We start from the raw sequence: 12426 nt of genomic DNA on the forward strand, positions 1-12426 counted from the left end.
TTGAGGGCAGGACTTAGCTATAGGTCAACTGGACCGTTTGTGAATTCAGAGCTCTGTCGTAATGTACCATTCGGTTATGCAGAGCACCACACTCTCAGAGTGGCAGAGCACACTCTAGGCACTTTGTCTGGGAAATATAATGCTCCATTTCTTCGACGAACAGGACTCTCATTTCAGTGTAGAGCGTCAGACTGAGTTTACAAACGCACCATGTCAGGTCACTCACTCTCCAGGACCTAGAGTGTTACTTGAATAAGTAAACACTAACCAACGGGACCAGACTGGCTGACCCGTATGCTCTCACTCAGTGGATGGATGATGTCACAGGAAGCTGTGGTTGATTACTATACCAATCTTACAAAGGAGGACGACACTCGAACGGTTTCCTCCAGTTTGTTTTGCTATGGAAGCTAATGTTAGCTAATGTGCTAAAAAGTTAGTGTTACAGAGAAATCCAATATTCCTCTTAATCCCTCCCCAGTTTCTGATGAGGTGGACATGATAACCCTTAATACACATAACCTTATTCATCCCTACAACAGGAAATACTTTTCCCCTAACCTGATATGAAGTGTGCGCTGCACATGTGAGCATTTTAATGATGGTCTCCGTCCAGTCCTTTCGTTTTATCACATTTAACCATAGTTGTCTTTGTTTGTTGAGCCATTAGATGTGTTTTGCCTCCAGCTAACAAACTGACATCATTGTGATGTCGCCCATAAAAGGGTCTATAGAGTATAGCCTGGTAAGACCATCCTGATGACGTGAGCTCAAGATTCTGTTTCACTCTCTGTATCAGTCTGGTCTCAGAGCCATCCCAAACTTTCAGTGAGCTGGAGTACTCGCCTTGACAAATTCCTTCAGCCAATCAACTTAACAAAACACTGGGGAACATCTTCATCATCATCAATGGAGTCAGTGGATAAATCAAGCTTCTGCCAAATCCAGTTGAAAGAACGGTGAAAGCATCTGTTCCTCCAAGACACTCTGCGAGCATTTAATCTTGTTCTGTTACTCTACTAACATCAGAGTTAGTGGTGTTTGCTTCATGGGCCGCCATTACTGTTCTGTAAGCTGCCGCCTGCGTTTCATCAACTGCAACACAGTCCCTGATTTACTGCTTATGTTGTCAACCATGGTGCAGATTCTTGATTGGATTTTGATTTGTAGAAAGTGTTCGGGGCGGCACTGAGACTGTTGAGCTCACATCATCAGGATGGTCTCACCAGGCTGTATAGGGTAGTCTGAAGTAATAAAATGCAGTCTGATCAGCTCTCTATAGCCTTTACCTCTACATATTTCTATATCATGATGTGGTTGAATATTATCTCTGGCCTACAGGGTTCAAGAAGTGTTTACTATAATTGCTTTACCCATGTTGCTTGGCAACTGAAAAAAGCTACAATGCCACGTTCATATTGTAATTAATTTTTGGTAATTAAATCAATGAAGTCTTGTGAATTCTGCACCCCGAACAAACTCTCTGGAAGTCTTCACATAGTGCACTCGAGGCCCCTTGTGGACTGGATGAATTGTGGATTTGGACAGCTCTCAGCACTCCCAGGCTTCCCAGCAATGCGCCCACAAAATCTGTGAGTCTGCAAGTGGAGTCTGGACATTTGGATTCAGTTTTTACTGATTACTGCATCCTCGCCCTTCAGCCAGTCTGACCCTTCAGGTTCATTAGCACAGTTGCCAGATACTTCCTGTTACAGCAAGCTAAGAGAAAGAAACCTCTCTTCTCATGAGCTTCATGTCATATAGTTTTGACCAAGATGAACGGGGCACACACAAGACTGCATAAAATTCAGATGATTAAAAAGAGAAAGAAGACAAAGAAACAATAATAAAAAAAGGATGAAAAAACAATACAAAAAGAAAATATTATTATATAATAATGATAAAAAAACAATAGCCATAAATAGTAATGATAATGATAATAATAATAATAATAATAATAACAATGATAATAACAATAGTAATAATAATGATAATGAAATATTAACAGGTTAGTTTAACCTAAAATTCCCTTTATATTCCCTAAACATTGTTTTTATCTGGTTTCATCTGCTAATTAACAGCTATGGGGTATTTAAATGGCAAAGTATATTGCTAGCAGTTGTAGGGACCATTGTAAAATAATGCGTGAACCCTCAGGATCAGGGGTTTTCATTCTGCTGACATTGTTTGTAAATGCAGCATTAGAGTTTAGAGCATGTCTTTTACTTGGGGTGTCTTTAAATTAAGATGCTATGATTTCACTGAAATTAACACTTTGTTTGAAAATGGGCCATTTTGATAAACCCAGACATTTATGATAATGATAATGATCATAATAATGCTGATTTATTTGTTCATTCATCGTTACTGATAGATAAATACATATGGTGTTATATAAATCTTTATTGGTTCCCAGAGGGGAAATTCAGTTGTTACAGCAACAATAGAGAACGTCAAAGAAAGACATAATAAGGGATATATATATATATATGTATTAAAAACCAAACTGTCATGAGAACTGAATTTGAAAAAACTGAAAAATACAAGAGTATTTGGTATTGTACGTTTTTGCCTACCACAGATATTATTTGTATGTGGCAGACATGTTGAACTTAACATTTCTTTTCTTTCCATCAACCCTGTGGTTAATGTGCGGTTTGGTTTAGGCACAAAAAACACTTTGTTTTGATCAGGAAAAGATCATGTTTTGACTTAAAGTACTGTTTAAAATACAATTTGGTGGCACAATCATGACTGGAAATGCTGATGATATCTCGCCAAAAAACACAACACATTCTCACTCTGACTTTGTCACATAGCAACATTTGGTCATAGTAAGTAAACTGTATAAGAGTGTATTTGCTGTATTGTTGCTTTAGCTATTATATATAAAGTTAAATGGATCAAAATAATGTGAGCTGGTTGGCTAAATTTTGGTAGCATTCTCTGTTTCCTGGTAATAGAGGCTGGGACGTGATGTCTGAAGGGTGAGGGCGTGGAGATTCAGGACAACATCACATTACGATCATTTCGCAGACACTTCTGTCAAAAGTGGCAATGACAATTCAGAGTGTTGGTGTTTAGTGTCTCATTCAAGGACACTTCGACATGTGGGGAGGAGGAGCAGGTGATCAAACCACCTGAGCTATAACCTCCCACATGCATGAAAAGTGACAGTGTGACATACAAGTGAAATACAATTAGGGTGTTTTGAAATAAAATATCTACAATGGAAAATAAATAAGAGGATACCAAATGAGGGCCTTCCATCTGATAGCTCAGATTAAGTCCTGATATGTTGATGCAGAATGATTTAGTGAGTAAAAAAAAAAAAAAAAAAATCTCATAGAACAAAACGTTCTATATATGACATTCAGAACATTAATATATCAGCCAGCCTCACATGGATGAGTCCCAGTGTATGTATCCCACTGGATAGCTATTGCCCACCGCTCTGCACTCATACAGCGTTACAAGGAGATTACTGCTGATAACAAGCAACAACGTCGTTGTGAAAGCGCAACACCCACCCTCTGGTTCCCCCCAGGTGATCACTGTTAGTGCTGTCAGCACTGTTTATGCTGTTAGTACTGTTAGCTGCTAGCCACTTGCTCAGCTGCCTCCATGTTAAGGACCGTGTGCAAGACCAAGTGGCATTCTCCAGGCCTGAAAAATGAGGCCAACATATATGTGCCAAAAATGGCCACTTGAGGCTGGTTCCAGAAGCCTGTCACTCCCCATAGACACTCATGTTAAAATGCCCAACTTTACAGCAGAAATAAACATGTTTACAGCCTAATACAAAAAACAGTTTCGGTCTCTAATAGCTAATTTCCCCCGTCATGACAACTGTACAGGGGGTACATTTTTTATAACTCTCCCATTTACATTTTATTAAGGCTTAAAGTTACACATAATAAAGGCCAGCCGCTTTGAGTGACAGGCTGTCTGCAGATAGTGTCCGTCAGGTGGACATCAGACCCATCCCTTGCTCCTCCACAGTGTCACTCCTGGCTCCAAAAAAAACAAAGTGCCGAACTCAAGGTTTTAACACAGGAGTCTACAAATCATCGGATGACATCACAGCAGCTATGGTCTATTATTTTTACAGTCTATGGTGCAGATGATCCCTGCTCAGACTCTGAATCATAGATATACTCTGAATGTCATATCCAGCTCATTTCAGAATCATGTATATTATATTGATGCAGTAATATGTACATTACTTTAATGTTGCAGCTGGTAAAGGTGGGGCTTATTATTGCACTATATATCCTGCTGGGTAGCTTATAAATTTTACCAAAGGATTAATAAAGGTTTATCTTTATCCATGATATAACATCATCATTTATTTGTTGATTAATCTGAATCTGCAACGTAACTAAAGCAGTGATACTCTATTTACGGCCTGTGGGGTAAATCTAGCCTGCGATAGGGTGCCAGGTGGCCCGCCAACCATTTTCTAATTCGCAATTAAAATAAATGGGTTCACACTGGGAAATTGTTTGGTACTTTGAATGTAAATAGGGTGCCAAAGAAATAAAAAAGCTCTATTATGATGCATAAAAAAGCATCAAAATAGAGATTCAGGAAAGACTCACTTGAATCCTGGTCTAACCTGTGCAGGCCTGCTGCGACTGGATTTACTTCTTGGTAAAGATGAGTGAGGATGGCAAACATCGAAAGGTTGTAAACAGGCAATTTATTTATTGTATGTGCTGATAAATATTCTTATTTTTTGTTTATTAACTGGCTCCTGGTCTAGGCTCATTTTGAAAAAGTTGAGTATCCCTGAACTAAAGGTGTCAGATAAGTGTAGTGGAGTATAACAATTGTCTATCCACCGAGTTCCAAGGCGACAATTCTGTCTGATAACAGGCAGCTGAAATGCAGTGGAGTGTAAGTACGAAATAGCAGAAGATGGAAACACTCAAGTAGAGTACAAGTACCTTAAAATTGTACCTAAGTACTTGAGTAAATGTACTTACTTTCCACGTCTGTTGTGTTTTGCAGGAGGACACAGCTGGGGACTACCAGAAGGCTTTACTCTACCTCTGTGGCGGGAATGATTAATGCTGATATGACTTGTTTAGCAGCACTGACTGATGAGCCGCTGTGGGCTGCCAGACAGAGCTGCACGTGAGATGAGGTTATTGATCCAGAGTTGTTCATTCTTTCTGACTTTAGCTTGCTATTGATTGAATTAGTGTGAATTACCTACTTGTCATTTTGGACTTATGACAGTATACCTCTGCATGATCAACAATTAGAGTGCACTGCCTTAAAAGATATTTATTTCTATTTAATATTAGGTAAATGAGTCCATGTACAAGGTAGCTATGTTTGAAATAATTAGGCTACTTTGTTAAACACTGAAATGTTTTTTGCTGTGGCCCTGTTTATTGTCAGATTTACACACAATGTTAGCGGTTGTTTTTAGTGCTCGCAGCATGTGTTAAATGCATCTTAGAAAATACAATACCGCTGCTGAATTATTAAACGCTACATGTCAGCAGCTCTCCTGCTCTCATTAATGAGAAATGAACTGCTTATCCGGACTTGAATTACAATGCGGCTGTCAGTGATCAATGAGTAATGGGACACTATTAGACATTTGTTGACTCATATAAAGACATACAGCTGCCCCCATGACTTTCTGCACGACTGGATCTGATGTCAAACAAATTGGATCTTTAGATCGAGAGATGGGAGATGACTTCACTGTGCAGGAGTTGTACCACAGGGTGGCAGCAAAGTCTGAAATGACCTCAGTGTGTGTCTGAACTGTTTTCATTCACAGTGATTTAAGACATTTAAATGCAACTGAATTTAAAGCACTTTTACTTTGAAAATTACATGTGGTCTCTCTCAGTGTCTGATGTGCTATCTCAGAAACTTAATATGTGTGTTACGTTGCACAAATTCAGAAAATTCAAGTATCCAGGATTCAAAAACTGTATTCAATATTGTTTCAGGGTTCAGAATTTTCAACTTTATTATTTTTTTTCTTCTTAGATCATAAGATTTTAGATTAGCTATTTGTTTTTCAGGTCTTGGACCTTGAACTGTTCATTGTCCTGTGGATAATTATACATGCACATGTCCCTGTGATTCAGCCCATTCAGATATATATTTATATCTTGGAAACCTTTCAGTGTGAAGTAGAATAAAATTCTGAGTGTGAGCAGTGCTTGTCCTCACAGCAGGGGTTTCCCATAAATATGAAGCCATTTAAAGTTGGTTTAGGCAGTTTAATTTTAGTGTCATTAGGCAAAAATCCCATAACACTCTTTAAGCATATCGTAATTCAAATTGTCTGAGAGAACACTAGACCTCTGCACCACCACTTCACTCTGCTTTCAGGCTTTAGCAAACATTAATTTGGGGAGGATAAGTTGAAACTTAACATTTCTCAAGTCAAGTCAAGTCAAACTTTATTTATAAAGAACATTTAAAAACAACCTCAGTTGACCAAAGTGCTGTACAGTTATTGAAATATAATATAATCATACACAAATATAATAAATAAAATGGTGAGTGTGTGGCTAGCTGTAAGTACAAAAATCATTCGGTTATGGTAAGGAAAAGATCATGGTTTTGGCTTTAGATGCCCGCTTTTGTTGGCACAAAAGCTGCTGAAGAAACACTACGATGTGTCAGTTAAAAACACACAAGTTTGGTGGCTCAAACATGGCAGTTTCACAGTAAAACAAAAATGCAAGTTCAGTGTCTCAAGTGCTTAAGGGAAATGCCACATTGCACCGATGAAAAACACCCACGCTTGGTGACTTAAACGCTGCCAGAAAACATTGCAATGTGCCCCTAAAAACACCCAGGTTTGATGGCTCAAACGTCATTTGGAAACAGTGCGATATATTGGTAAAAAACAGCCAGGTTCATTGGCTCAAATGCAGCTGGAAAATGCCACAAAGTGTTGCTTTAAACACCCAGGTTCTGTATCTGAAACAGTGCTGGGAAATGCAGCAATGTGACGATAATTAACACCCAGTTTTGGTGGCTCAAATGCCACTGAATGGTGTGATTTCTCAGTGAAAAACACCCAGGTTTGGAGGTGCAAAAAACACTAAGAAATGTTGCAATGTGCTGAAAAAACCCCACCCAGGTTTGGTGCAACGTACGCATGGTTTGCAGAAATGTATAATGTCAAATGTTTTCTTCTGGCGACTGGGAGGGTGACCCAGCTGCCATTTTGGAAATAGACAAACTGAAACAAAATACTGCCCATCAACTAGTGCAAACTTGTTTAACAGCTAAACGATGCACTAAAATATGTCTGTAAACACTTGAGGTGACAGTTTGACCACAGTTCAGGAGCAGTGATTGACATGATTGACAGCTACATTAGAAACTCCCTGGCTCTGATGGCTGTTTTCGTTATTGTTGCACTACGCAGAAACATTTTGAGGAGGCAGAAGAGCATCATATTTTTTATATTATCTGCCTTTTGTAATGAATGCCAAAAAAAGTTACCCACTGGACCTTTAACTTTTGCTTAGGTTGTAGATATAAACTAATACGCTATAATGCGATCTCTTTCAACTCTGTGATTTCAGTGAGATACACTACATTAGTTTGTTGTGATCTTTATAAATAAATTCAGGACGGGATGATATTAGAACAGCAAGCTTATTACCTGCAACACTCTCATAGCTGTAAATAGAAATCTGATTTTGGTTTCATATCCTCACAATAACTCAGACACGGGCCTATAAATCAGAAGATAAATCTGCGTGAGTATTTATAGATGTCTCTCTGTGGTTTACAACCCTCTCCTTATGTTCATCAAATCTCTGTCTGCCAGACGCTGCGTTGCATATTCAAAATACCACCTGAACCACCTTTCAAGTATTGGCATGCTTCCCCTTTCAGGCTCATGCTGTCTTTGAAGACGTGTATTCACTCCGGCTTTACTGCAAAATGACTCGCAAATTGATGTTTCCTTTACTCTGCAGTTGTAGTCACTCAGGTGTAAGGAGCTGTAGCTGTCTGAGCTTTTTACTGCAGTTAAGCTCCTATATCATTGTTTCAGATATTATGTGGCTGAAGAAAAGAATGATGGTTTGCAAATAAATGTATTTACTAATTACAGAATGTGAAGACCAAGTTTAAGTAATCCAAACAACATACGATAATGTATTTAACCAAAAATACAGTACAGTAAATAAAGTGAGAGATTAAAGGAACAGTGTGTAAGATTTAGAGGGATTTAGTGGCATCTAGTGGTGATGATTGCAGATTTAAACCAGATGAACTTCTCCTGGTTAGAATTCTTTCAGTGTTCATCGTTCAGGAGGTTTTTACTGGGAGCTGAATTATCCACAGAGGTCTCTTCCTCTCCAAAACAAACGGGCCTTCTGATTTAAACCAGTAAAAACACTGAATAAGGCAGTTTACATACAGAACAGCGTTTCTCCCACGCTGTGCAGCATGTCATACACCGGCTCCTAGCCCACCGCATGCTACTGTGTGCTCACCTTATTCTTGTTTCAGACGTTCAGGAGGTTTTAACCAGGAGCTGAATTATCTGCAGAGGTCTCTTTTTCTGTAAAACAAACAGACCAGGTGATTATAACCACTAAAGACACTGAATAAAGCAGTCTCACATGATTAAAAAAAAAAGAGGTTTTCTAATGCTCTTGTTGTGGAGGGGCTGCTAACTACAGTGACTGATGTGAAAATGTGAAAATGCAAGTGGCCCCACCTAGAGCCAGTTTTTAGTTTGTCTGTTCTGGGCTACTGTAGAAACATGGCAGTGCAACATGGCAAACTCTGTGTACAAAGACCCGATCTGTGTAGATATAAACAGCTCATTTTAAGGTAATGAAAACACAACAGTTCTTCTTTTGAGATGATTATACACCCAAGAAAACATACTTATTATATTACATTCTATTTATACTGATATATCTCCCTAAACCCTACACACTGGACCTTTTAACATATGTAGAGTAAGTAAATTATGAGGACTGGTCTTAAAAAGTACACACAACTTTTGACATCTACTTTAAATATGTCTGTTTTGGAATATAATATAATAAGTATGTTTTCTTTAATGTATAATCTCTTGAAAATAAGAACCATTGTAATTTCGTTACCTTAGAATGAGCTGTTTATATCTACATTATGGAGGGGGTCCTTGTCTAAAGAGATAGCCATGTTGCACTGCCATCTTTCTACAGTAGCCCAAAAGGAACAAACCAAACACTGGCTCTGGAGAGGGCCTTTTGCATTTTTGTGTCAGCCATGGTAGTAAACAGCCCCTCTCTGTCAAGCAGCATCAGAAAATGCTGCTTTTTTTTTTTATTGTGAAACTGCTTTATTCAGTGTTTATACCGGCTTAAATTACAGGATCCATTTGTGCTGGAGAGGAAGAGACCTCTGCGGATATGTCAGCTCCCACGAACAAACTCTTAAATGTTTACATCTTAAGTTAGTGAAGCACATTAGCATGTGCAAGGCTAGTGGCCCTTCTCCAACAAGGTTTTTAGAGTGAAATTGCCTCACTAGTGTTATTACCCGTTTCATCACCTTGTTTGTTTGTTTTAGAGAAGAAGAGACCTCTGTGGATAATTTGGCTCCTGCTAAGAACCTCCTGAATGATGCACAGTGAAGGAATTCTAACTGGGAGAAGTTTCAGCTGCTTGCAATGTGCAATATTTACTACTAAAGGCCTCTAAATCCCCCTAAATCTTACACACCAGTCCTTTGATAGACTTTCAAAAGAATCCTTGCAACACTAATACAATAAGACCCCCCTCATATGAGTACTGGGAAAGAGTAATAAAGTTTTAAATTATGTATGTGGCATTTATGCAATCACATAATGAAGTCCTGGCTGCTGGTAGCTGTTGATACCAGTCCTCTAATTTAAATGAGGTAAACCTGCTGAGTTGAGGTATTCCAGTTTTAATGCTGCCTGACTGGACACATTTCAGTAATTCTTTAATGAGGAAGGAAATCAGGATCAAGTCCAGTTTATGGTGTTTAGTGAGACCTACTGAAACCAAAATACACCTTAAATTTAACCTTAAAGAATAAAAATAAGAACAAGAAACACTGTGTGAATGAATTTTTATGTTCATTTTTAAAGAACACAGTCATAGTAGCTGAGATCTCATCTGTGTCATAATACAAAATTACTGGAATACAACTACAGTATGAGTTGTTGATACAGTTGTTAATCAATGAGTGTGACTCAGTGCCTATGTGGCCAGCAGCTGCAATTTTCTGACTGATTCATAAATCACTTGTGCTCTGAGCCGGGTGCTCATTTCCACTGCAGGAAGATGCTGTAAACCAGCCTCCAGTGTCACATTTTATTCTCAGATAAAAACTAAATAAATAACTTTCTCACAGCCTCAGATGGTTATAAAACTTCCTTAACAAAAGAAAAAAGTCAGGTGAATCTCTGCTTTTATAGGCCAGATTATGTTGAGTCCTGGTGGATGTTGATTGGTCCAGATCGGTCACCAGCGCCACACACTTATCAGTCTCATTTCACTGTAACAATGTCATATTTGTGGTGTTTCATTAATTCCCTTCAGTTCTTTGTCCGAAGTTAAAGCTCTTTACGGAGCAAACCCCCATTCACACACATACAAAGGCTTTCATAGGAGTGCGTAAGCCTGGTTGTACACAAACACACACACACACACACACTGCCAAATCTCCTTAGCATCAGTAGTGCCGGGGTGTGTGTTGTCCCTACTTTCAGTTCGACCAAGGCCCACATCTCTCAGCCAATCAGGAGCCACAGGCAGTCAGGCCACCTTAAGTCCACGACACCCACAGTCCAGTCAGTAAGGATGGCTTGTCTCAGCCTTGAATAGGATATAGAGAGATGTAAAGCAGCAGGAAGTGTCAAACCTGAAAGAGTGGCCAACAAGAACACTAACACAGATAACTCAGCCAACAAGATTCACTGACAGTCTTGATCCAGTCCTGATTCTGTCCATTATGACAGACTACAGCAAATTGTTCTGGTCCAGTATCACGTCCAAATGTGACAGCTCCATTTATTACGATTCGTGTACAGCAAAAGGGAAAGTACAGGTTTGGAAGTCAGGTTAGGATAGAAAGCAGAGAAAATTGAACCTGACATATGAAGTCACGTATTGTTTGGCCTCCTGGGATTTCCTCAGAGTGGTGGGTAGGTGTGTACTGCAGCAGAGTTTCACGCAGGAGACCAGAGTCTGTGTCCCGTCACAGACTTCCAATTAAGATATGCCATTTTATTTAATCTGATCATGCTAATACCATTGAATAACATCTATGTTTCTTAGCGGATATGAATGAGGATTCCTCCCTGGTGGTGATGCAACCACTACATGGTGATGGTCAACTCTTAATTACTCCACAGAAAGCTTTCATTTGTCCACTGACATGGTGGCCACAGTGGTGGTCAGCAGCTCTTAGGATACAGAACAGCTGACTGTGACATGACTTTTACAACAGATTTAAATACACATTTCAATTTTTGGAGTGGTTGTGGTGGTAATTTTAGCTCTTGTACCATGATGTAACATGAAAAGAAATTGGTGAGCTATGCATTGTTGCTATGAAAACAACAATACAATATTTTACCCCAGATTTTAGGATGTATTTAAGGTATCTAAAAGCCACATTCCTTTGTTTGTAAGCCTAATTAGGGGTGTCATGGTGGCAGGAAAATTGGGACTGATTACCAGGGACCCTAGTGGGAGAGGGCTCTCGAAAAGCTTGCAATGAAAAGGTTTTGTTTGCCATTTTTCATTTCTAAGTAATTAGTGTCATAACTAATCTAGAACAAGTTGGCTGAAAGACTAAACTTTGTACACAAAAACAGTGGAAACCATCTGAGACCGCTCTCAGCCCTCAAGGGTGCAAATTGGTTTAGTCCACTCAGGGTTCGTCTTTAATCGCATCTAGAGTCAAATGCGGGGTATGGAAGTATAGACAGTGCAGGCAGTGCGGTTGCACTGGGGCTCAAAGAGAGAGCAGGCCCTTGCAAGTGATTGAAATTATCACCTTGAAATTACACAATAGAGATATGGAAAAAAAGAATGCTCCTAATTTAAAAATGGTTCCATTTGCTTTATATGTCCTCAAAAAGGCAAACCCATCTATGTCATGGTTTACTTTTCTTATTTTTATATTTTTTTAAATAGTCAGTAGCTATCTAAAGCAAAATTATATGCTTTTTTACACACAAGCCACAAAATAAAACAATAAAAACAATTTAATTAAATGTTTTTATATATATTTTTTTTATTTTTTATTTTTTTGTCAGATATGTAATGACAATAGAGTGCGCCAGAGCTGACGCCAAAACCCGGAAGTTTAGCATAGCGCTGGTTCCCAGAAGAGAAAGTGAATGTGATTTTTGCATTGTGTTTGGGTTATGTCAGAAAATAAGCTCTGTGTCTA

The 12426-nt window shown here is 38.9% G+C and overlaps 1 protein-coding gene across 1 annotated transcript in view; it reads left to right on the forward strand.

Annotated features, from left to right (window-relative positions):
• Positions 1-5830, forward strand: part of anxa5a (annexin A5a) — a 48591-nt gene extending 42761 nt beyond the window's left edge. Inside the window, exon 13 of the mRNA XM_049585750.1 lies at positions 5014-5830. Within this exon, the coding sequence (XP_049441707.1) occupies positions 5014-5073 (60 nt within the window). The 3' untranslated portion in view covers positions 5074-5830. The remainder of the gene's footprint in view (positions 1-5013) is intronic.
• The last annotated feature ends 6596 nt before the right edge of the window (positions 5831-12426 follow it).

The sequence above is a fragment of the Epinephelus fuscoguttatus genome, linkage group LG9 (assembly GCF_011397635.1).
Source record: "Epinephelus fuscoguttatus linkage group LG9, E.fuscoguttatus.final_Chr_v1".
Classification (NCBI taxonomy): Eukaryota; Metazoa; Chordata; class Actinopteri; order Perciformes; family Serranidae; genus Epinephelus; species Epinephelus fuscoguttatus.